Source organism: Vipera berus, assembly GCF_964194415.1.
Source record: "Vipera berus genome assembly, chromosome: 3".
Classification (NCBI taxonomy): Eukaryota; Metazoa; Chordata; class Lepidosauria; order Squamata; family Viperidae; genus Vipera; species Vipera berus.
The window spans coordinates 23,288,217-23,314,935 of record NC_138204.1 but is presented as its reverse complement, the minus strand read 5'-3'; the positions used below and the strand labels follow the sequence as shown (position 1 = coordinate 23,314,935).

General features: G+C 38.8%; 1 protein-coding gene across 5 annotated transcripts in view; it reads right to left on the bottom strand.

Annotated features, from left to right (window-relative positions):
* Nucleotides 1-10,708: 10,708 nt before the first annotated feature.
* ZMYND8 (zinc finger MYND-type containing 8) overlaps nt 10,709-26,719 on the bottom strand; it is a 105,005-nt gene continuing 88,994 nt past the window's right edge. For 4 of the 5 annotated variants that reach the window (XM_081323902.1, XM_081323901.1, XM_081323905.1 and 1 more), the window contains 7 exons: nt 26,374-26,564; nt 24,772-24,852; nt 22,439-22,517; nt 21,790-22,029; nt 21,533-21,690; nt 20,000-20,089; nt 10,709-12,092 (listed from right to left, as the gene is read on the bottom strand). In XM_081323902.1, coding sequence (XP_081180028.1) covers nt 11,991-12,092; nt 20,000-20,089; nt 21,533-21,690; nt 21,790-22,029; nt 22,439-22,517; nt 24,772-24,852; nt 26,374-26,564 — 941 coding nt within the window. In that variant the 3' untranslated portion in view covers nt 10,709-11,990. The remainder of the gene's footprint in view (nt 12,093-19,999; nt 20,090-21,532; nt 21,691-21,789; nt 22,030-22,438; nt 22,518-24,771; nt 24,853-26,373; nt 26,565-26,719) is intronic. The other variant, XM_081323904.1, reaches the window with a different exon arrangement.

The following is a 26,719-nucleotide window of genomic DNA, read 5'->3' as shown; positions in this document are numbered from 1 at the left end:
TGGTTTCCCACCTGTGCACCGGGGTATGTGGTTGCTCCAGTCTGGATTTCTGACATTGATAGCACCCCGCAACCTGTTGTTCAATGGCTTTATCCAGACCAGGCCACCACACATGACCTAGCAAGGGCTTTCATGTGCACAATTCCCGGGTGATCCTCATGCAGATCCCTTAAAACCCTATTTCTGAGTTTGTCTGGCACTATCACTCTGTTTCCCCATAACAGACATCCTTTGTGTGAAGACATTTCGTTCCTCCTCACAAAGTATGCCTGAAATTGTGGCCCCGAATTTTTTCTTGCCAGCCTGATTGTACCCACATTGCCACTCTGCTGAGCACTGAATCACTTGTTGTGCCCACTGCAATGTCCTTTGCCGTGAGTGGGCATTCAGGGAGTTCTTGTAGTGCTAAGATTTGGCCTACTGGTGCAGGATCTGGTTCTGTTACTGGTAATGGCAATCTGCTTAAAGCGTCTGCATGACCCATCTCCTTACCAGGTCTGTAAACCATTTTATATGCATATGCAGAGAGGAATATTGACCAGCGTAACATCCTTGGGGACATTATTTGTGGTGTTTGTCTGTCAGTTGTAAATAGCCCTAGCAATGGTTTGTGATCAGTGAAAATGGTAAACTCTCTCCCATATAGATAATCGTGGAATTTTTTAACACCTGCCACAATTGCCAACGCTTCCTTATCAATTTGAGCGTAATTCCTCTCTGCCCTAGACAATGTTCTGGAATAATATGCAATGGGTTTCTGTTCCCCATTTGCTTCCAGATGGCTGATTACAGCACCCACCCCATAAGGGGATGTATCACACGCTATACAGATTGGTTTATCCTCAATGAAATGTGTTACTGTAGAGTCACTAGACAGCAACTGTTTGAGGTTCTCAAAACTCTTTCAATGGACCTCCTTCCAAACCCATGGTGTTTTTTTATCAAGTAATCTGTGTAAGGGTTCGGCTATTGCAGCCTTATGTGGCAGGAATGTGTGGTAAAAATTTATTAACCCCAAGAATGCCTGCAGTTCAGCCTTATTCTTTGGGGCTGGGGCCAGTGTGATTGCTTTGATTTTTGAATCAGTGGGGTGAATACCCAGAGCATCAATTCTGTAGCCCAAGAACTCTGTGGATGTCACACCAATGGAGCATTTCTCCCTTTTAGCTTCAGGCCAGCTGCTCTAAACCTTTCAAGTACAGCCTCTAGCCTGTTAGCCAAAATTTTCTCATCCTCCCCTGCAATTAACACGTCATCAAAATAAGGGCAAACCCCAGGTATACCTTTTAAAGTTCTCTCCATCACTTCTTGGAAGATACCTGGGGCTGCTGCTATGCCAAATTGCAATCTGTTGACTCGGAACGCCCCCTTGTGGGTAACTATCGATTGAGCCTCTGCAGCCTCTTTACTTACAGCTAATTGCTGATACGCCTGCACTAAGTCCAACTTAGCAAAGATGGCGCCCTTCTGTATCACGGAGAGGACATGTTTCACCATCAGGACGGGGTAAGCATGCGGATTCAAGGCCCTATTTAATGTGGCCTTGTAATCAGCACAGATCCTAATTTCCCCGTTGGATTTGAGGGGGGTGACGATGGGTGTTTCCCAGGGCCCCCCTTCCACCGGTTCTAACACTCCCTGGCCTACTAACTTTTCCAGTTTGCTCTCAATTTTCTGTTTGAGAGTGAAGGGGACTCTCCTAGCCTTAATTCTAATGGGGAGTACCTCTGGATTTAAGTTAAATTTGATTGGGGGCCCCTTGTACTTGCCCAATGTCCCATCGAATACATCTGCAAATATTTTGCAAACATATTAGAGATTTTTGGTTTGAATTGAATTTATTCCCCCCAACCAGATTCCTAGTGCCCCGAACCAATTTAACCCTACTAAACTAGCTCTCCTCCCTTCAGTTACCAGCAGTTCCAATGGGCCTTTAAAATTCTTAAAACAAACTTCTACGGTTGCCTTACCTTTAATTTTGATTGGGGCCCGTTGGAAATCTGTTAACTGAATCAGGGTGGGGTTTAGGTGGATCCGGCGGCCACTCTTTTCCTCAATTGTGGACAATGCTTCCCCCAAAATTATTGAAACCAAAGCCCCCGAATCGATCTCCATCTTGCAAGGAATTCCTTGCAACCGGACATCGATTCTAACTTTAGGACCTAAAATTTGGTTGATTGTGGCATGGCCTGCAGATCTCACCCCCCCTCCCCAGTTAGAAGTACATGCCTGAGGCCAAAGGGGCTCGGTGCCGTGGTGCAAAGGGTTTTCGGTACCTGGTGCCCACGCTTCTAAGTCGTGGAGGCTGTCCTGGACCTGGCTCCTGCAAATAGCCTGGATGTGGCCCAACTTGCCACAGTTCCGACACTTTTCATTGCGGAGTCTGCACGATGCTCGGGAATGGGTTCCCCCGCAACTGCTGCACCTCTGCTCCGTGTCTCTGCGCCTGTTGTTCGCGTCTCTCTGGAATCTGGTAGTTGTGCTTGTTGTTGGTCTCCTTTGTCTGTCTGCGGTCTCTCGGTGGTCATTTCTAATGGGTGTCCTCTCAAATCTCTGCGCGACTTCATCTATCTCCGTCTCAACATCGTAGTCTCCCACCCCACCGTCCACAAGGCTTTCTTGGTGGATAGAACCGCTCGCACCATTGCTATTGTGGGGGGAGTCGCGTTGGTCGGTTGACTCGTGCGTCATTAGGTCATCCAGGACTTCTTGTAGAGTCCCGGTGGGCTTCGCAATGATCTTGTTCTGTAGCCATTCATCTCGGAGCCCTAGGACCACTCTATTGCGAATCCGGACATCTAAGTCATCATACTTGCAGTGGCATGCGGCTTCTCGCATGCCTGCCACAAAATCGGTGAGGGATTCGCCCAGTCGCTGGTTCTGTCCCTCGAATATTCGCCTCCAAAAGAGCTCGAAGCGTTTGGGCATGAAGTGTTGGCTCAGTCTTTTATTTAGCTCTGCGTATGACATTGAGGTGACCCCATCCGGTTGGCACAGTCCCACAGCTATTCGGTAAACCGCCGATCCACTGAGGGACAATAGAGCCACTGCTTTCTTATGGTCCTTGGTGACGCCATTGATGAGCAAATATCCTTCAACTTGCCCTACATGATTCTCCCAATCTTCAGGGTGGCGGGTATCGAATTCCCTCACGATTCCTAACTTCGCCATTTTCGTTCCGGCTTTTCAAATTTTCCCGCAGTGCGCAGCCATCTTTCTGCCTTCAGTGGCAGACGCTATTCAGCTTTCCGGGGTCCTATTTAAAGCGCTTCACGGAATCCCACCTTCATCACCACTGTTGTAGCGTGGGTGACCGCGTGGAGACAATGAAGAGACAGCATTGTACGTAATGCCTTTATTGATTACAAGCTGGAACTACTTACCCCCCACCTCTGGTGCCCCTTATAGTTACTGCAACCCCAGGAGCCAGCCAACCCGGTTGCCCCATGTTCCCACCGGCCAGGTGACACCCAACCCAGTGCCTTATATTTCCCGCCAGCCAGGATGACCAATCAGGCCGCCTAACCAATGCCACCTGTTGTTAAGGTGGCATACACAACAGTCTCCATCCTCTGCTTGTGAGTACTCCATAGTCAATGGCTGGGCACTGTACAAAAAAATATGCTGGGCTAAGATGGGCTTTGCAGTTTGGTAAGACTTTTCTCAGTTTTTACCAGTTTTACAGAAGTGCTCAATTACTAAAATCTTTAAAATTAAGCATATATTATTGCTCTGCTTTTGATTTCCTACTTTTAAGATGCTCAGCTATAGTTCCCACCAATCCTATGCAGCTTTAGTTAATCATGAGAAATGTTTGGAACAAATATGCAGTAACATTTACAGAGCATCAGATTTCTCACCCAAATTCTGAATTTTATATTATGATTAAGAAATATTTGTGTTGCAAATTACCTATCTTGCATACAGTTGAATTAAAATCTGTAAAGACATCTTCCCTTTACTAGTTGCATATTAACAGTTAATTTAAGAGCTCAGGTTTCAGAAGAATTCACTGCAGGGATGAGAGGATGGCAAGTGATCAGCTGGACTTTCTGCTTGGACTTTGTTAGGCAGACTCTTCTTTTTGCTACTGTTTTGTTACTTGGTCTCTCTCTATTCAGCATTAGTCCCATAGTTTTATAGAAGATCAAAGCCAGCCTTAGGGAAAGATTATTGCTTTGCTCAGTAAATTGAAAATGCCCATTATCTGAAATAATGACTTTTTGCAGCAAACAGAAAAGCACCTGGTAGTTGAATTATAAAAGAATTAATTTATTATCAATTCTGTCTGCCATTACATTAAAAAGATTGTATAAGAAATTATATAAGAGATTATATAAGAAATTATGTGTATTCAAGGCTCCTCAATATTTATTTATTTATTTTATTTATTTATTTGTTTTTATAAACCGCCCTTCTCCCGAGGGACTCGGGGCGGTGTACAGAGTAAGGTAGGCAAACATAATGAAACAGTACTGAAAAACAATAATCAAAACAAACTGGGACCCCAATTAGAGCTATCAGGCCAGGCCGGACTGCTGGAACAGGTAAGTCTTTAAGTCGCGCCGGAAGGTGCGGAGGTCGGGGGCCATCCGGATTTCAGTTGGTAAGCAGTTCCAGAGGGCTGGCGCACCCACTGAGAATGCCCTCCCCCTGGGGGCCACCAGCCGAGATTCCTTGAGCGGTGGCACCCTGAGGAGGCCCTCTCTGTGGGAGCGCACAGGGCGGTGGGGTGTTGACATTGGCAGAAGGTGCTCCCGTAGGTAGTCCGGACCCATGCCATGTAGGGCTTTGTATGTCATTGTTAGCACCTTGAACTTCACTCGGAAGGCAACCGGAAGCCGGTGCAGCGCACGGAGGAGAGGTGTGATATGGGAGTTCAACTTGCCCAAAAGTTTGTGCCCTAATCACAAGATATGTGTTTAAAAATGATATAAACAAATAACAGGCTTATATGAAGCATTATGGATGCCATTGGATGAAATCTGGGCAATGAAATGAATTGCACTAACTCTTGTTGGTTTCTTGTGACTTTGTCCTGGATAGCAATTCCAATTCTCTGGAGATTCGTAAAGAGTGATGCAGCACCTAATATTGTTTTGCTTTATTTTTAAAGTGCAGTGATCACATTTCCCAAACCATGATTCATGGGGAAAATTATAAGAACTAGCCCAGACTTGCATGTTTGTGTTTTGTCCTGGAAGCTATAATTCAGCTGGTGGCAGAAAGATGTGAAGATTGATCTCCTGGAAGGGTGTGACTATCTGTTCCTCTCTCCTTTTCCTAGCAACACAGATGCCAAGGGGACTGCAGCCAGAAAGCTATAATTATAAAGGAATAAATTGCTCTTGACAAGATGCATCTTGCAATGCTGCAAGGCAAGCCGTTTCCAAGGGAATGAACTCTCAGCACTTTCCCCCTTCTGCTCCAAGAGTGCTTTGCTGCCCCAGCCCTTTTCTCCCTTGTGCTCCATGGGAGTGCCCTCTGCAGTTATCCTTTGTGGTAGAAAAGATACAGGCAAAAGCCATAAATCAGGCAGATGTCTTGTGCAAGCATGGATGTGATCATGGCTGCCTATCTCCTTGGTAGAGCACAAACCGAAGAAAGTTGCCTTGAGTGATATTAAGAATTGGATAATCCAGGGGTCTGCAACCTTGACAACTTTAAGACTTGTGGACTTCAGTTCCCAGAATTCCTCAGCCAGCATAGCTGAAGTCCACAAGTCTTAAAGTTGTCATGGTTGCAGACCCCTGGGGTAATCCACTTTGGAATAGTTTGGGAGAAAGCTGTTCATGATTCTCTAGATTCAATGATCTTGAAAATGGTTAAATCATATAGTAAGTTAAATGCATAGAGAGAAAATAATTCAATGGATGAACTGTCACTTTGAGGTGAAGGATCTGCTTAGCCAGATGTGTTCTGGGAGAAACTAGACAACCATCTGTTGGGGATACTTTAATCTGGATTTCTTAATGGAGCAGGAGACGAGATCTGACCAAGACAATAGCCACAATAGTAAAATCGAAGCTCTACTTGTTTCTTATGGGTTGTGTATTACTATTAAGCAAAAAGACTTATAAAATAATATGTCAGCTTTTGAGTTCTCCATGATTCTTTATCAGGTAAGATATTAAAAATCGGGAAAAAAGTAGAAAGAAGCTGAAAATTTAAATATTTCAGCTATAATGTCATCAGTTCAAAATTAATCTCAAAATTATGATCTCAAAATGCTCTAAAACTTCAATTAATCTAGTAAAGATATTGCCTCTTTAGAATTGTGATTTTGGACTTCTAATCTGAAAAAAAATAGTCTGAACATTATTGTTCAGAGATAAAGTGGTCTCTCCCGCAGATCCTGAAAACTCAAAGGCCATCAACGCCCAATCTTGTTTTCTGCCAGAATCTTAGCCTGAGAACAAAACACAAAGTTTCTATGTCCATATTGCTGAAACATAATTTTGAGTGGCATACAGATAATTCTCGACTTACGAACACAACTTTGACTGAATTTCTGTTGATAAGCAAGGCAGTTGCTAAGCAAGTTATACCCAATTGTATGACTTTTTTTAACCAAAGTTGTTAAGCAAATCACTGCAATTGTTAAGCGAATCAGAAGGTCATTAAGCAAATCCAGCTTCCCACACTGACTTTGCTTGTCAGAAGCCAGCTAGGAAGGTTGCAGATCACAATCTCAAGAACACAGGATGCTGCCACTGTCATAAATACAAATACACAAGTGCAAAGTGCCTGAAATTTGGTCACATGAATACGAGGGCCGTGCATAAGTCACCTTTTCAGTCCTGTTGTAACTTGGAATGGTTGCTAAATGAATGGAAGTAATTCAAGGACCATCTGTACTTGGAAAAGGGAATTAAGACAAGTCATAATTAGTAATATCTAGTGGCGGTGGAGAACAATTCTTAAACTGCACAAGCCCTCCTCAGGGTGCATTGAATAGAGGCTGAGAACTGAGAATGACATACGCCCAGTGACAAACTATCATGAGTTGAGGAACATGCAAAAGCAGCACAAAGCAGATGTACTTCATTTTTAAAAGTCATGAAAATTAGTCATAGTGGCTGAGGAATTCTGAAAGTTCATTTTATTACTCCAGAGGTTGGGCAACACTGTTAGATCACACCTTGCACATGCCCTTAGTGCTAATTTTCTAATCTTCCCAAATGTGAACACACGAGGGCAGCAAATTCTAACAATTCACTCTGAGCCAGCAGGATTCTTCACCTTGATCTACATTACAATATGTTTTGTTTTGCACTAGGGCAGCAGGTGTAGGCAACCTCGGCTCTTTTAGGACTCATGGACTTCAACTCCCAGAATTCCTGAGTCAGCTACCCCTGCACTAGGGCATAACAGGCTATTTTCTTCATCCACCCAAGGGGAAATTGAAACAGCCAACACAGAAAATGATTTCTCTTGAAAAACATGATTTCCTGCTTCTTATATGGGAGACTGTATTTCCCCAAAATATAGACCATAGTATTTTATTTATTTAGCATATGGCATATCATACATGAATTAGCAATATATATTAACATTTCACCTAGATTAGTAAAACACAATAAATATGTTTAAAAGACTATAGTAAATGTGCTGTATTTGCGAAGAGACTCAAGATTCATTGTTTGGAATGACAGATTAATGTGATTAAACAGTATTTCTCAGTCTCAGCAACTTTAAGATATGTGGACTTCAACTCCCAAAATTCCCCAGCTAGCCATGCTGGCATATCTTAACATTGCTAAACTGGCTGGTTGGGGAATTCTGGGAATGGAGGTCCACATATCTTAAAATTGCTAAGCTTGAGAAACACTGATCTAGAAAAATTTAAAATTTCACCGGCAGAATCCTAGAATCCCTACCTTTGTATTGCAATTGTCTGGCACCAATTAGGCTCAACTCTCAAGGTGCCCAGACCTGTCCTGATGCACCCATCAGTGCCTCATGAGAAAACATGAAGGCAGTGGTGGGATTCAAATATGTGAACAACCGGTTCTGTGTGTGGATGCCATTCTGGGCTTGGGCAACAAAAAATTAGCTACAGGTTCTGCAGAAGTGGTGTGAACCAGCTGAATCCCACCATTGCATGGTAAAGGTAAAGGTAAAGGTTACCCCGCACATGCGTGCTAGTCGTTTCCGACTCTAGGGGCCGGTGCTCATCTCCGTTTCAAAGCCGAAGAGCCAGCGCTTGTCCAAGGACATCTCCGTGGTCATGTGGCCAGCATGACTAGATGCCAAAGGCACACGGAACGCTGTTACCTTCCCACCGGAGTGGTCCCTATATTTCTACTTGCATTTTTACGTGCTTTCGAACTGCTAGGTTGGCAGAAGCTGGGACGAGTAACAGGCGCTCACTCTGTTACGCGGCACTCGGGATTCGACCCGCCAAACTGCCGACCTTCTGATCGACAAGCTCAGCGTCCTAACCCACTGAGCCACCGCGTCCCTTACCATTGCATGAAGGTCCATTAAATCCTTCTGATCAAAACCCACAAATACAAACTTAACAAACTTGCTCTATCTTGTACATGGGGAAGATTTTGGTAAAACATTTCCGTGTGAAATCAAGGGAACCAAACCACTAAATATTTTAAAAAGAATTCTATCCACAGGAGATTGTAAAGGGGAACGTAAGGATAAAAGCGGAAGCATGTCATCCTGCTGCATGCATTGTGATGTTACACTCACGTGTGAAATGGGCAGAACTTGAGGCACAATGGAGGAAACATTGCTTTCATATTTTCATGAAAGCAACAAGATATTGTGGATGCTCAGTTTCAAATGAAATCAGGCTAGCTCAGTGATGAACCTTTTAGGATGAGTAGCAAAAATTCATAAAATATCTAACTTGGCTCTGCTGGCATCCCCAAACAAAAGATAAACAAATCTTTCATATTCATTCATTTTTTTAAAAAAATACAGTCCAATCACCCTTGTGATCCCCAAGATCTGCTGTTTACATTGAGACAGTGTTCTCTTTCTGCTGACAGGCACTTGTGGTCTACCTGAGGCTGTTCTTAAGTCATACAAACCTTTGTCCTTGAAGCAGCTTTAAATAATGTTCTTCTGCAACCTTTGCAGCCTCTATAAACCAGGTGAAAGCAGACATTTTATGCAGTTTTCGGAGGTTCCGGAGAACATGGAAGAGCACAGCCTTGCACAACTTCTAGAAAGTCTGGAAGTTGTGTGAAAGCATATCCCATTACTGTGTAGCCTTGGCAGCCTTCAAAAATTGTGCAAGAACAAGGCATGCCTTTGAGAAGATTTGTTGCTGTTATTGGTAAACGCTTTATGTCACCAAATACACAGATCGTCACCTCTGGCTTGTGTATCATAGGTTTGCCATCACTGGCCTAGCTAAACTAGTGAATCAGTACCTCCTTAATAAACTCTTAAATTTTGTCACAAATTCTGAGTTCATAACAAGGAAACTGTTGCGGCTTCTGTTTGGCCATGGCTTTTGTCTTTTGCTTTCCTTCAAACTGTTCTTCATTCTTGAAAACTAGTCATTATCAAATCAACAAGAGCCAAAAACTAAAATTGTTCCATTTTTTCCCTGGGATAACTTTTAGCTTCTGTCTCAGTTATGCTGAACAATGTGATCTAAATTTATCCGTTACTGATAACATTGAGCAATTTAATTCCCACCCTTTGTGTTAACAGAATTATAGAGGAGGGGCTTTTGCTGTGGGGTGGGAAGAAATAAAAGCAAAATCCAGGTCACTCAGCATGAGGTTAATATAATTAATTGACTTCTAGACAATTGCGGTTGCGACTCTAGGCAACTTTAGAGTATAGAGAATTAGGAATTGCAGAGTCCACAAGTACACATCATGGTAAAGATCTGGCAGCAAATATCTGACAAGTCCCAATATAGGATTAAACTAGTCGTGTACTGTCTCCAGGTGGTTTAAGTAAAAATACCACACAGAATATACACTGCGTGAATGATACACAGAAAACAAAATATAATGTAAAATTTGAGCTTTAAGTAAAATGGACATACATGTAGGTTGTTACTGTTAAGGAAACTACCTGGACATATCCCATAGTATTTAAATGAGCTTCACTTTGACATTTTACTAGACTAATTTTCGTTAAATTTCATCTCATGGGTAATAAATGACTTCTGCTTTAAAACTGAAGCTTTTCTAGTGATATGTCAACTTCTATTTCTCTCTACAGTATTTGGAAAAGCAACGAACAGCTGAACATAGTAAATTTCTTATCTTTTTTTCTTAATCGATTTATGTGTCATCAGGTCAACGATGACTCTTAGCGACCACATAGACTTTCTTCATGATGATCTGTCCCTAATCTTTAGGTATTCTAATAGTGCACCAATCGTTACTGTTACTGAGTAGTTTCTTAAATCAGTACAGCATTTGCAAACAGAAAAAAACATCTTATTTTCTTTAATAAAATAGTTTTCTGTATTTAATGACACGGGGAGGATATAGTGCTTTGAGGGTTCTTCTCACTAACCATCTGAGAGTAGTTAATTCAGAAGCTAGGATGAGAATACAAATGCAACAAAGAGAAGCTTGAAAGATACGTGTTCCAGCCTGTCACAAAAAAATAGTAATCTAGTCTTATGTTTTATTTAAAAAGAACCCAAAGAACCCAGACAAAAATGGAAGCCCCATAGTTTAGTGTGCCACCTGTTTTAGTCACAAAGAAACACAATAAGCAAAAAAGATATTTAGTTTAATACAAATTTTATACAAAGAAAATGTGAAAAAATACTTCCATATGCTAAAAGCAATTATGCTTCACAAATAAGGCCAGCTAGGCTATCTTTGACACAACTGCAATTCACAAATAGTCTGCTCTTGATTTTTTTTCCTGTTCATTTTTGTTTTCTTTTCTCTAATGTGCATACTAGCTGGAGACTGTACAGACTGCATTCTTTATAAACAATGGGAGAAATCAATTATGACTAAAATGTACAACAAAATGTACTGGAATGATATCATACAATTAAATTTGCTCATATACATACATCATCTTGCTTTGTTCAATGCTTTTGTTTACACAACATACAAAATGATACTACAGTATAAGTGTAACAGACAGTGTTTTCATGGATTACTTTCTCTCTCATACTGTACTGCTTCATGCTCACATAAAAACATAAAAAAATCCCATAATACATGCTCTAGCCCAGCATCAATGTCTTTTGCCCATTTTTCCAAGTGACCTGCCCATTTCTTATTCTTGTGTTCCCTTTTTCCAAAGTCCTCCAGAAAAGCTTGTATGGATATGTATGTGTGTGTAAACCCAGTAGGAAGGATATCTCCCAAATCCACTTGTGTCCAAAATATTTGATTACTGTATTGCCAACTGCTATTAAGGTTCTTGTTTCCTTTTCCTTAGTATTAACAAAACTTTATTTTTTGTAAACATTCTCTCTCACATTAAATACGCTACACAAAATTTGCTGTTTAATGTACTTGAGATCCAAAGATTGAAAATTATTTTTTTAAAAAATTGCCAGTACTAATTTCAGTTGCACACCCAAAGCATTGTCTTCTTTTCCAAATACTCCAGATCTTTTCTTCTTTAAACTCTACAGAGGAAGAACGGTTTCTATGTGCAACTGTCATTCCCAGAAGATCATTCCTCTTGATGACATTTGTGGCAAGCCTGATTTAGTCTTTCCTTCACAAATTTCCAACATGTGCTAAAGTCAGTACAAATATAAAAAAGGGATGGCACTCTTAATGTCATCCACATATTGTACATAATTTACAACAGTATAGATTTATCATCAATTTTATCAGTCCTGTGGCTTTTTAAAGCCAACACTAATGCTTTACATTAATGTAGTGTAGTTAACTGCTTTGTACACATGTACAAAAGTAAAAGTCTCAACCTTTGAGGTTAATCCAAAAAACTGTAGGCATTTTTTCACATTTCTAATGAAGAGATTATTCTTCTTCCAACAGTTGCCTGGTCTCCTTTATTAGCAGTTAGACTCTTCGTACTTGGACAGGCATGGTCGTTTGAACGTACTGAACTCCTGTTCTCATTGCCACGGTCCCAGCTGTAGGACTTACTACTACCGGAATGGTCTGCAGATTTAAAGCAAAAAGATACATCATTTCAGAAATGCAGAACTCTGTCATGCAAAAAGCCCAAACAGGCTATCATCAAAGACTTCATAACACACCGCTATTGTAAACTACTTCTGTAATGATACAAGACAGAGTATTTATTGCTAGTGTTTTGTTCCACAATATGCATTCTCAAGCCTGCAAATAAATATTTTTCAATATATTTACAAGTAATTCATTAACAATAAGACACAATGGAGCAGGTGTTTAATGTTTTGAAGATATCAACATGCTGACATTTAATGAAGAACAATGCCCTATCCACTATTTAAATAATACTTTTAAAACTCAGACAAAATAAAAATAGGCCTTCAAGAGATCAAAATCAAACGCTATTAATTCATATGTGTGTTAGACAAATAGTTACACTGGTTGTCAGGACTATTTTATAATTCCAGAAATTATTTACTGGAAGTACTTCCAAAATAAAAAATGCCAACATGGGAGTATATAATCATAATTTCAATGGTAACTTGTGTGCATAATATAGAAAATGATGTAAAAAGCAGTTGTTCAACAGAGGTTATCAACTACAATATTTAAATGCAACCTATATCAATACAGATTTTCATTTTGGTTCAGTAATTATGTAATTCAATAATTCAAACTGATGGTTAGTCAAACATTTTTTATTCATTTGATTTATGTTTTTCTTATTCATCAAACTTTGCATAGCCACAGCAAAAGAATTTAAAAATAATCCTGACAGATCACAAAAATGTCACTCAGTCAGGTATAATACACTAATTCAAAGTATTTTTATAAATAGTATCAATTCACTGAATTAGTGGCCTGCCATTTATCCATCTGAATAGTCATTGATAATTCCATCCCCCAAAATTTCACCATTTTTTCTTACAGTTACAACCAAACTAGATTTGGAATAAACACTTTTGTCTATTTTGTTATGCTGCAGCCTGATTCTACAGTTGTTGAAATTCATTTTTTCTCATTAATCTACACTCATAATGACAAAGTGAAAATAGAAGTTTAGAAATGTCTAAATTTATTAAAAAGAAAAAACTGAAATATCACATTGGCATAAATATTCAGACCCTTTGCAACAACACTTGAAATTTAGCTCAGGTGCCTCCCATTTCTCTTGATCATTGCTGACATGTTTCTATACCTTGATTGGAGTCGACCTGTGGTAAATTAAATTGATTGGACAAGATTTGGAAAGGCACACACCTCTCTATACAAGGCCTCACAGCCTTCTAAGGAACAGATACTCTGGTCTGCTGAAACCAAGTTTGAATTCTAAACGTTATGTCTGGAGAAAACCAGGCACCGCTCATCACCTGCCCATTATCATCCCAACAGTGAAGCATGGTGGTGGCAGCATCATGCTGTAGGGGTGTTTTTCAGCAGTAGGGACTGGAAGACCAGTCAGGGTTTAGGAAAGCCTTAATGGAGCGCAATACAGGGATATCCTCAATGAAAACCTGTTCCACAGTGCTCAGGATCTCAGACGGGGCTGAAGGTTCATTTTCCAATATGACAAAGAGTAAACAGCCAAGATAACACAGGAGTGGCTTAGGGACAACTCTGTGAATATCCTAGAGTGGCCCAGCCAGAGCCCTGATTTGAACCTACTGAGTATCTCTGGAGGGACCTGAAAATCCCCCAGTCCAGGGGTTCAAAGCTTGTTGCGTCATACCCAAAAAAGACCCGAGGCTGTAATTGCTACCAAAGGTACTTCAACAAAGTACTGAGTGAAGGGTCTGAATATTTATGCCAATGTGATATTTCAAGTTTTTTCTTTTTTAATAAATTTAGAGACATTTCTAAAATTCTGCTTTCACTTTGTCATTAACGGGTACTGAGTGTAGATTAATGAAAAAATGAATTTCAACTACAGAATCAGGCTGCAGCACAACAAAATGGACAAAAGTGAAGGAGGGGGTCTGAATACTTTCTGAATGCACTGTGTATGTGTGTGTGCGCATATATGTACGCATGCACACATACACACACTATTAGAACTACTTTTTATTCTTCAACACCTCTCAGACAAAGATGTGTTTTTGAGGACTGCAAAATATTTCAAAACCAAAACTTTTCTAGCTTTTAAGTTGAAACTGTTGGACTGTTCTGACTATAATAAAAATGTTTCACTTTAACTAAATGTGGATCAGCCTGTTTCAAAGTCTGAATCTGAAATATTTACATATCTTTACTGTTCCCTATTCTTGCTGCTGGCAGAACTGAATTAGAAGAGTAGAGTTTCCTTATATATATTATAAATAAAATTCTTTTCTTCATTCTGAGAAGTGCAATGGAGATGAGCCCACATGATAAGTTTATCAGCAAACTCAATGTGCATTCCATAATTCTAGGAGTATACAACTAAAATCAATAAAATATTTTTAGTATCTACAGAAAAATAATTCATGAATTTGGGCATGCCATGGAGCATATGAATATCAATATTATGATGACATACATAAGAGTAAATGTATATGCTGTATATTTGGAACTACCAGTGAGAGATACATGTTGATATCAGCCAAGGTCTCTCTACCAAATTATTTTATTTACAAGAAAGTACAGTTCTTGTCTACAGTCATGGTCAAAATTGTTGGCACCCCAGAAATTTTTCCAGAAAATCAAGTATTTCTCACAGAAAAGTATTGCAGGAACACATGTTATGCTATACACAGGTTTATTCCCTTTGTGTGTATTGGAACACAACAAAAAGGGAGGGGAAAAAGCAAATTGGACATAATGTCAAACCAAACTCCAAAAATGGGCTGGACAAAATTATTGGCACCCTTTCAAAATTGTGGATAAACAAGATTGTTTCAAGCATGTGATGCTCCTTTAAACTCACCTGGGGCAAGTAACAGGTGTGGGCAATATAAAAATCACACCTGAAAGCAGATAAAAAGGAGAGTTCACTTAGTCTTTGCATTGTGTGTCTGTGTGTGTCACACTAAGCATGGACAACAGAAAGAGGAGAAGAGAACTGTCTGAGGACTTGAGAACCAAAATTGTGGACAACAATCTCAAGGTTACAAGTCCATCTCCAGAGATCTAGATTTGCCTTTGTCCACAGTGCGCAACAATATCAAGAAGTTTGCAACCCATGGCACTGTAGCTAATCTCCCTGGTCGTGGACGGAAGAGACAAATTGATGAAAGGTTGCAACGCAGGATAGTCCGGATGGTGGATAAGCAGCCCCAAACAAGTTCCAAAGGAATGCAAGCTGTCCTGCAGGCTCAGGGAGCATCAGTGTCAGCGCGAACTATCCGTCGACATTTAAATGAAATGAAACGCTATGGCAGGAGACCCAGGAGGACCCCACTGCTGACACAGACACATAAAAAAGCAAGACTACAGTTTGCCAAAATGTACTTAAGTAAGCCAAAATCCTTCTGGGAAAACATCTTGTGGACAGATGAGACCAAGGCACAGCTTTTTGGTAAAGCACATCATTCTACTGTTTACCGAAAACAAAATGAGGCCTACAAAGAAAAGAACACAGTACCTACAGTGAAATATGGTGGAGGTTCAATGATGTTTTGGGGTTGTTTTGCTGCCTCTGGCACTGGGTGCCTTGAATGTGTGCAAGGCATCATGAAATCTGAGGATTACCAAAGGATTTTGGGTCGCACTGTAGAGCCCAGTGTCAGAAAGCTGGGTTTGCGTCCGAGATCTTGGGTCTTCCAGCAGGACAATGACCCCCAAACATACGTCAAAAAGCACCCAGAAATGGCTGGCAAGAAAGCGCTGGAGAGTTCTGAAGTGGCCAGCAATGAGTCCAGATCTGAATTCCATTGAACACCTGTGGAGAGATCTTAAATTGCTGTTGGGAAAAGGCGCCCTTCCAATAAGAGAGACCGGGAGCAGTTTGCAAAGAAAGAGTGGTCCAAAATTCCGGGTGAGAGGTGTAAGAAGCTTATTGATGGTTATAGGAAGCGACTGATTTCAGTTATTTTTTCCAAAGGGTGTGCAACCAAATATTAAGGGTAATTTTGTCCAGCCCATTTTTGGAGTTTTGTTTGACATTATGTCCAATTTGCTTTTTTTCCTCCCTTTTTTGTTGTGTTCCAATACACACAAAGGGAATAAACCTGTGTATAGCAAAACATGTGTTCCTGCAATACTTTTCTGTGAGAAATACTTGATTTTCTGGAAAAATTTCTGGGGTGCCAACAATTTCGGCCATGACTGTATATTCACACCTGCACTCCTGTTCCTTCCATAGCAAAAGGTGGAAGCTGTCACATGGCTTCCTTGGTATGCCAGACATAGATAGTCTTCAGATTATGACAGCAATGGGAACTGGAATTTCTGTCGCTCAGAAATGCAGTCGTAAAGCATGACAGCACATGACTGTGTCACTTTTCCTGCAATCACAATTGCTGACATTAAGTGAGACCACACAGTTCATTAAGCAAGGACTGCAACCTCTGACTTTCTAGTGACTTTCTTTTTGAATTTGCTTGTGGGAAGCAAGCAGGTTGACCATAGTTCATTGTGATGTCGTAACTGTGAGCTGGGTGCCTGGATCATGACCATGTGACTGAGGGGATGCTGCGATGGCCACAACTCCAGGGACCAATCATAACTACCATTTGTTCAGCACATTGTTAAGTTTGAACAGTCACTTAATGAGTGGTCATAACCTGAGGACTGCCTGTATTGTGATATGATTTGGTATCTAGGGCATTTACAACCCCTCAAAGATTGGGAGTTACTACTGTACAGGATATGGATAAATCATATTATGATATGAAGAGGTTTATCAGGGTAATGCTTTTATTTTAAAGGCATTACTCTCTACTTATTGAAGGTTGTCCTTTGTACATTGCAACAAAAGCAGATAGAATGTGATACACTATAATGGAAGGATACTGCAGTTTCAGCACCATAAGCATGTGAGATAAACTGCAATTCACAAAGGAGAAAGTCCAAAATCAAACCTGACTGTTAAATGCAACTATTTTATCAATGAAAAATGGTGACCTGATTGTCAAACAAGGCCAGCAATGCAAAGCAAAACATATCTGCTAAATAAATTATTTTGATTTGAGTTTATATAACATGGTAGACTTAATATAGTTGGCTAGACTGAATTGGTGCATTCCTTATCCCAGTCAGTCTGGTCAACAACTGAGTTAAGAAAATAAACAAGTAAGCATGAACAGGTAGTCTAACAATAGTTAAGTTACTGACTAATTGTAAATTGCTAACTTATGACAATCAGTGCTGAAAAAGGAGCTATGACCTTGAAGTTGCTGCCACTGCAGCGTCCTTGTGCCCATGGGATCACAGTTTGGATGCTTGGCAACTGATGTATGCTTATGATGTTGCAGCATCTTGTGGTCATGTGATTGCCATTACAACTTTCACAGTTAGCTTCTGACAAGCAAAGTCAATGGAGGAACCACCAGGAAACTGCAAGTTATGATCATGTGATATTGCACTTAATGACCAGATGTTGGCATGGTCATAGGACATTATATAATGATTGTGCTGTTTAGCAATGGAATTGTTAATTGCAATTGTGGTTGGTAAATTAGGTCTACCTATAGAACAAACACAAACTTTAGTTGAAGAATGCTGCATATTATCATTTTCCAATCATAGTATAAAGCAGGTCAAATTTCAAGTTCTCAGTACAGGATATTTCCAATCGTCAGCCATCACCCCCTCCCATAGTTCCTGAGAGATTTCATTATTTCTCTGGATTCCTTTGTTAAGCATGAAAAGATTTTGGGAATAGAGAAGCATCAGCTAAAAAACTGAATGAAGTTCATGCTTATTATGGAACAAAGACATAATTCAATGATAGGCAACCTCTTGGGTTAATGTGGAATCTGATAGGATATTTGTTCTCTGATAGGGCTAAAATATTTTTTTATTTCTGGAGGACTGGGGTTTTCTGAATCTTAAAACAACTGTTTTGTCCTTACCATCAATGTCATCAAAATGCAAAACAGCCTACATCATACAACTCTGACACTTTCCAACACTCCCTGAATAATAGATGGAACATAAACCAAATTGTAACCCTGGCCTAACCTTAAACTAAGAGCATCATTGCCCATGTCAAAGGACATTTCCAAATATTCTATTATGTCTCTATCTACCTTTTAAACCACTGATTGACCAAATTTCTTGGATATACCAAAAAAAGTACTAGCAATTTAAAGTATTCAGAATATTTAAGAAATTAATCAATGGTAAAATTCAATGCACAGCGTTAGTGGTTAGTAGGAAGCACAGATGATCTTAGTGGATGGTGGGAATCTTGTAGGAGGAAGCATTCTGTAATGTGACCTAGGACCAATCCATGTAAGGCATTCAAATAATATGTAATACTTTGTACTATACCTAGAAATTAACTGACACCCAATGTATCACAGAAAGCCATGGAAAGTTCCAATTCCAAATTCAGAGACTGAGGGTTAATTAAGGGTATTAATTAAACATTCATTTATTAATTTTAATTGTCCCACAACTATACAAGAATATTTAGATACGATGTATGCAACAAAGTATCACTTTCTTCTGAATAAACTGCTACAGTACAGACTCTCAAATGACCTCTATGTTGTGCCTTACTGGTGTTATAACAGTGTTAGTGTTCTAGCCATCTTACTTTCTTCTTCATTCCACGATGCTCTTCCATGAGCTACATATTATGATGGGACTTTAAAAATGGAAGATGGTCTTCATGCAGTTTTGTCTACCACTCTAGTAAATTCCCATTTCTAGAACCCAATCAGGCATTATCTGAATTGCCTGCAGAATCTATTTTAAAACACTGTTATGACTCCTTGGAAAAACCAGTAGATCCAAAAAACTGTTTGGAAATGCAAGCTGACTTTGTCCTCCACTTCTACACAGATGGAGAGTGACTGCAAGTTCATTCATGACAATGGGGCATGATATGGGAATTCACCCATGAACCATTCTTTCAGCTGAATAAAAAACCAACTGAGTGTGACCAGCATTCTGATTTGCCCCTAAGATCCAAAGTCATAAATGTCACAGCTGCTGTGAATTCCTGAGTCATACCAGATAGCCCAGGCTGAAATTGATGCGGAAGTCTCCTAGCACCTAGAATTCTATAAGCCACTTAAGACTTACTTAAGTGATTGGGTAAGTATATAAACAAATCAGTGAATTAGCTAATGAGGTGGTTGTTATACACAACCACATTTCCTCTCCATCTAACTCAGAAATCCCCAACCTTTCCAGCTTGGTGGCCCAGCCTAGGGATGTGTGTGTATGTGAATGGCAGGCACATGTGTGTGCACACACTCCACTCATGTGACAACAAAGTTGCCAGGTTAGCTAGAAAAAGAGACTAATTGCTAATTTCACTTTCTATCTAATAACATATTGATTTGCAACTTCTACCTTCTTATTCCCTACCACCATCAAAATACTAGTCCTCTTGACAAAACCCTTGCCACCAAGTTCATTACCCATTACTGGCCCCTAACACTTCTTAACCAAGCAATTAATTAGAGCACAAGACAATTTCTAAGTTTAATGCAATTTTGAAATTTAAAAGGGTTTGTTGTTTTTTTTTACAAAGGAAGAATTGTCTGAATGTGCAATCATTTTTACACAAAACACAGCAGCTGAAGAATAGCATAGCTTTTCCTAAACTGCTTCAGAAAGTATGATAGAAATATAGAATTTAAAATCAATAAATAAAACTTGAATCTTTTATTGTCCTCTATGACAATGTATGGTGTAAAAGAAATGGAAATGTATAGCAAAATAAAGCATTTTGCACAGCAAATTGAGTTAAGACCAGTGAATTCATATTGTGGTAACACAGGAGAAAGCCCATCCTCCCTCCAAAATAAATGAGCTGTTTCAATGCCAAAAGCAGTACTTACAATTGTGGGTTGAGTAGTTGGTATATAGGTAGTGGTCTGCGGTACCTGGACCAACTTTATAGGCTGGCTGCTTGTCACACCTGTTGCTATCTGCAGAGACAGCACAGGTAACCAGAGTGAAAGGTTCAGTTTTTATGTCAATGTCACCTATTTATTAACATGGTTTTGGCTTTAGATCTTGCTTTTCATAAATGGAAGGACTCCCTCTGACTGCTAGGGGAAGAGGGGAAATGATTTTTATAGATTCCTCCTCTCTGCTGCATCAAAAGCCCCCATCAATCTGCTATGGGGGACAAAGAAGTGTCGAGAGATCTTCGTGAAGCATGAGAGATAGGGCTAGATATTGTGATAGATGAGAATCAGCTAAAAATTGTCTTCTACCCATTTTTTTTGTCCTTAGTGAAATATGCTCACAATTTTTTCCCCATTTGTGAAACCAAACTCTGGATTTAACCCATACAAATGTCAGTGCTTGGCATAAAAAACCCTTCCATTTTAATGAATTCACAGGTTATATTTTTATAAATAAAAGCAAAATTTAAAATATGAAAGTGAGCAATGCATACAATTTGATGTTTCAAACAAATATAACAATTATGTGAATGCAATTTGAGATTTCCAAAGCAGAATATTTCATGATAAGAAGCTTATCACAGAGCACAGTACAACTACAAGTAACTGGGTAGCTATTTAGCCATTCCTTGTTAAGATATATAGTATTTTTCAGTGTATTGAATACTAAATATGCTCTGGTCCATCCTTTCTTCTTCTCTAAAAGGCACTAGACCTATGACTTTTTTTCCTTAGAATAAAGCAAAGCAATTAAATTATATAGTTTTGTAAGAGATACCAACTTCTTGAGGTTGAAACCCATATAAAATCTCATGATAAAAGAGTTTCATTTTTTTCAACAGAATGTACTATTGTGCTTTAAGAAAAACTAATAGGGATACAAGAATGGATAGAAAACAGAAATGTACTTATTAATAAAGTTTTAGTTTATTGTAACCGCTAGTATTGTTTTAAAAAGAAAGCAAGGACCCAGTTTTGACCCATACAAGATAAAGAATAATAATAGTTATCTATATAGGGTTAGCAATTCTAGTGTCTGTTATTCTGCAGAAGAGTCAGGATACTGAATTAAGCAAAGATGTGGATAAATATTTTCAAAACTCAGTTTTCAGTTCTTGACAAAAGAACTGGGACATGATACCATACACATTCCACATTTCAAAATAAGAGAAGACCGAGGGATATTTGTGATGAACCTGAGCAGTCACTACACCCCCAAGTGGGTGGAGCCAGGGCAAAATCACCTGAGAATTCATCATATTATGCGATGAAAAAAAATATGGTAACACATACAAGATTAGATACATCCTGAATCCTTAAGAACTAACTCTGTAAAGGTAAAATTTATTCCCTTTAAGGTATTTCACCAGCCCTCAATAAAATAAAATAAAATAACATGTATTGCTTTGTACAGCTTTGAAAATAAACCTTAAAGGATGCACCAAAGGAGGACATACTTACCGTAACACTTTCCTTGCTTTTTTCCACAGCTGCCTCTTTTTCTTTTGGAGCACTGGTTGTTTCTGTAGGTGCAGGCTGTGCACTGGAACCAGGTTGGGATGTTTTGTTTAATGTTTCTGAACTAACTTCACTATCTGTCTCTTGCTGTGTTGCAGTAGCTAAAATTAAAACCAAGCAAATTTAAAAATGGAGGTCATATTCATTCACAAATAGATTGAAAGATAAATAATGTAATCATAGAAACACTAGCCAATTACCTGATTGTGTACAAGATTTCATATGTTCTGGCCAATGAGCTTGTTGGCAAGGATAGTCACAATAGCTGGTATTCCAGCAACAGTAAAAAATGGCCTCTTTTTTGCAGTTGGCACACCACTGCTTCTTTTTGGTCTCATCCACAGCTTGCTGCTTTTCCAATTCCAGTTGTTTCTTCACTTCTGCAATTAAACGATCTCTTTCTTGCTCTAAGCTTTGTCGCATTTCAGCCATTGTGAGTTCTAGGTAACAGATGAACAGCATGTAATCTAACAGTACATAAATAGCTGATCTGTAAGTAATAATGGTACACTACCTTAAAGGGAATAAAACACACTAATTTATTACAATCAAGGTCGACAAATTTGCATTATAATGTGTATACTTATATATGTAAGCTTATTGTATAAGGTCGTAAGAACTTCCATGTTTTTTATTTTTGAACCGATCCACTATTTTTAGGTGTCATTCAAGAAATAATTACCAATCAATTTAAGAGGTTTATTGGCTATCATGATGATGTACTGTGACAACTGAGCTGGACCACTATAATTGATTATACATATGAAAAACAGATCAGCACAGATGTTCCATTACATACCAGACTTTGAACCACAAAAATATTTAACAAAAATATTGATATTTTTATACCCAGATTATGTTTCATTTCTGAGAGCTCTTGCTGATGTAACCACTGAAGCTTTTCAATTTCAATTCTCAGACGACGAATCTGAAATATTAAAAAACAGTAACAACAGGAATGTCAGTCAAAATAGAATAAAATCCTTCTTTCTCTTCTATCCCCACATTTATTACTTAGGGGGACTCTTTAAATCAGATCTGGGTGATAGGGAAGAAGGAGTGAGAGAGACCATGAATGGAAATCCAACTGCACTGGATGAAAATCTTTATTTAGAAACTAATCACTCTTATGAAAAGATATCTCAGAATAAATATGCTTTCTATAAACTAGGCAAAATAAATAATGCACCTACTCTTTCTCCTAGTGGAACAGAAAGAAAGGGCAAATGTGCATGAACCAAAAGGTGAAATAAAGCTCTTCCCAAAGATATATACTTGTTTCTCCTGCCTTATAGTAGATACTATCCCTCTCAACTCAAATTTTAAGTTGTATTGTATTGTATTCACTACACAATCCGATATAATGATATTGTGAATTAAGTACTTCCAAACGTCAGCTGGATCTTAGATAATTTGTACAATAAATAGGCTGTGCTATCTTTTCTGGTAGAGGTACTAGAAAAATCTTTTAAAACTGAATTTGCTGTACCAGTTATGAAGCAGTGTTATTATATTGTTACTTTTGGCATAGAAGTTCTTATCCATATGAGATAAATTCTTTATTTTACTGTGCTCTCTCATGCACATAACACCCAATTAATAATTTCAAGAGTTGACATAAGAACAGAGACAGGAACAAAATGTTTAAAATAGGGATGTGCAACTTTCATCAAGCCAAGGGCCATACTTGGCTATTATATTATTTCTCAACCTTCTAGTTCGCTCCAGCATAGATTACTCTGAATGGCTTACAAGACTTCATACTTAAGGTGAAAAAACATAACAAAAGCACCACCTCCAGGTAACATACATTTAATCTGCAATATACCTGAAAACATATGACACTGTTCTTTTCAGGAGCAGTGATAAGCCTTCCATTCCAGATGTTAATGGCCCTCCAAAATGTTAGTAAGACAGGCCTGGTAATTTATGGAGGAGAACTTCCCCAAGACGGGGTAATGTTCACAGTCAGAGTAGCAACTGCTCAGCAAGGCCTGGCCTTCCTTTTGGATTTCATTGGATAGATGCATTCCGTATGAAGTAGAGTATTGTTAGGCAATAAAGAGCTTTAAAGTTTGTTACCAACACATTCAATTGCAGAAGGCCAGTGTAGCTCCTGCTGCAGAGGCATTATATAAACAAACTAAGCTGAACTTGTTACTATCTACACTATGACATTCTGGACTGAACTTTCTGGATGGTTAAGGATAGCCCTCTGTAAAACCAGATAGAACAGCCCGTTATGTGCCAAGGCTTGCACTCCCAAGTCAAACACATACAATGGACTATTCAGTTAATATGGCTGCTCCCCACATATTTAAGTATCTCCCTTTCTATCACATTAAAATTTTATTGATTACAATTCTGGAGAGAGTCTAGAGCAGACATGTCAAACTTGCGACCTTGCACAACGTATCAGGAGAGTTTTGCCATTGCCAGCAATGGGGTGGGCGTGTCCGGCCTGCAGGCTGCCAGTTCGACATCTCTGGTCTAGAGATTATAATCAAGACTTTTTAAAGAACTGCCACTGGTCCTCAAGCCGTAGGGCTATTCTGCTGATTTAGCACACACATTAAATTTTAAGGGTAAGATTTTTAATTACAACTTAAATGCAGCTTCAAAGAGCAGCTTACAAAAACCTATCTAGCAAGAGAACAAAAACAATATATCAAAATATATTACAAAAACCTAAGTATTACAATACATTCCAAGCTAGAGGAATATCAAACTCCAAATTCATACCATAGCAGGGTGTATCTCCATTTGTCACACTTCTACCTTATAACCAGATTTTAACAGCTTTCCAGACAGCTAGAAGTGAGAGAGCCAGTCCAATCTCAGGGAGGGATAGGAAGCAATGCTGTTCTAAAGAAGAGGGGTCAACCCTTTAGGAGAGGTACCCAAAGACAGCCCAGTCTACTAGATCTAATTGGATGAGCAAAAACCATTGGAAATAGTGGTTCCAAAGACATCCTGGTCACAAATCATGTACAGTTTTATTAGTAATATATAGGACCTTGAACTGAATCTGGAAAGTAATTAATAATATATAGCAGTTATGAGAGTTGAAGTAGGAATAATTAGTGGCATATATCACTACTCAAGCAACTGTCTTCTTGATCAGTAGTAGCTTCTTGGTGACTTTCAAGGGCAGCCCCATGTAGACAGTAAAGAATACTAACCTCAGCAATTGTGCTTCCAGTAGTATTTTTTGAAAGGTCATTATATATTTCAGTCATTGTTCCTTTTATAGCATCCATCATCTGTTTAAAAGAAAAAATATAGAATTAAACATTTATTTACTGGGAAGAGCTCCCTCAGTTTTGTTTACACCAGATATATGAAAAGGATACTAGGATATAAAATGGTTATTACAGATTTCATACTTTACATTAATTTACCATTCCAGAGTTAAATGCTACTCTCAAGCAACTGAGCCTGTTGAAGAGCAATGAATATATTCCCATCCCCAAATTTAAAGCACAAACATTTGTTTAAGCAGGATCCTCCTCACTTCCAAGCTTACCACTGCTTTCGCTTGATAAACAAAAGTAGCAGCTCCATCTCCAGCAGCTACTAGCAATGTATTCCATGGAAAACCACCTGGCATTGCACCTTAACTTCTGTTCACAAAATTATAGAGAAGAATTGGCGAAAGTAGACACTATAATCTCTTTGCTTGGTTTAAAATCTGTATCTGGGTATCATGCCTTTTATATTCAAGTAGGTAATACATAACCCAGGTCAGAGGGAAGATTAAAACATTATATACTTTTCTCTTGCTCTTCAAGTGAAGAAATCTAGATAACTTGGGGGTTATCATTCACTTTGCATTCTAAACCTTTTTTCCTCAATGCTATAATCTAACCTCTATGAAAGACTACATATCAATTCTGCAATAAGACTTTGAATTAGCTTTGAACATTCGAACTTGCATGTTCCTAGGAAGGACATATGCAAGGGAAATTTGACATCAATCCACTGTTCTATGGGGACCAGTTTAAAATCTCACCATAACATGTTATTTGTGTCAATGGGATAGGTATGTGCTGAAAGAGAAGGTGAACTAAGCTGAGTGAGCATGTGTGTGTCTGTGTATACATATTAAGTAAATGAGATAGAGGGGGAATGGAAAGGATCTGTGTCTGCTCTAGGCAAATGAAAGCAGGAAAGTAGGCCTGCCATGAAAGGCCTTGTCCACAGTTGTTGTATTTATATGGATCTTTGACCATAAAATAAATCCTCCATCCATCTTCTAATGTATCTAATGACACACACATAAATAGCATAGATAGATTTAATAGGGAGAACTAATTAACCTATGTTGTGCATAAAAATGTAAAAAAAGGATTTATTTGAAACAAGTTTTACTCCTGGTGACTTTACAGACATGTCCATATAGTTATTTTCAACAACAATATGGAATCCCTTTTTGTTTGTCTGTTAACTTCTTAGTATAGTCTACCCGAGATCTCCAATGCAAGTATTAACCGCGCCTAACCCCATTTAGTTTCTCAGCCTAACAATGGCTGGCCAGGTTATTTTGGCTAATTTTCCCTTCTATTCTTATCTAAAAAACATAGAACAGGGGAAAAAATTACACATCTTCTGGGTGTACGTTAGGAGCCAACTTTAAATGTTGCTGTTAAATTCTTCTGCGATTTCAAATGTTAATCCTAATCCATGAAAATAGTGAAAATAATCAAGGAATGATGAACACTTTGTACATGTTAAAAATGCATTAACTGAAATCAGGCATTAAATACACTTTTTTAAAAGCTTACTTTACTAGTATACTTAGCAATATCTGCAGCCACATCTGCTGAAGCTGTTGCTATTGGCAAGTCTGTATTAACTGAAGATGAAAGTGTATTTGCTGATCCAGAACTGGTTACTATAGAAACAGGCTGAGTGCTTGTAACCAGGGTGATAGTTGACGTTGAAGTACTCTGAGTAATTTCTTTTTGCTGTACAGCTGGAATACAAAACAAATCTGAAAATGAGTTACTATATATTTCAAAGCATTTAGAAAATTAAAAACAAACCACCTCTGCTTAGTTACTAGAACTATACGATTTAATTTGTGGATGATATTATTAACAGAAAGCCTTAAAATCAGACAGGAACATA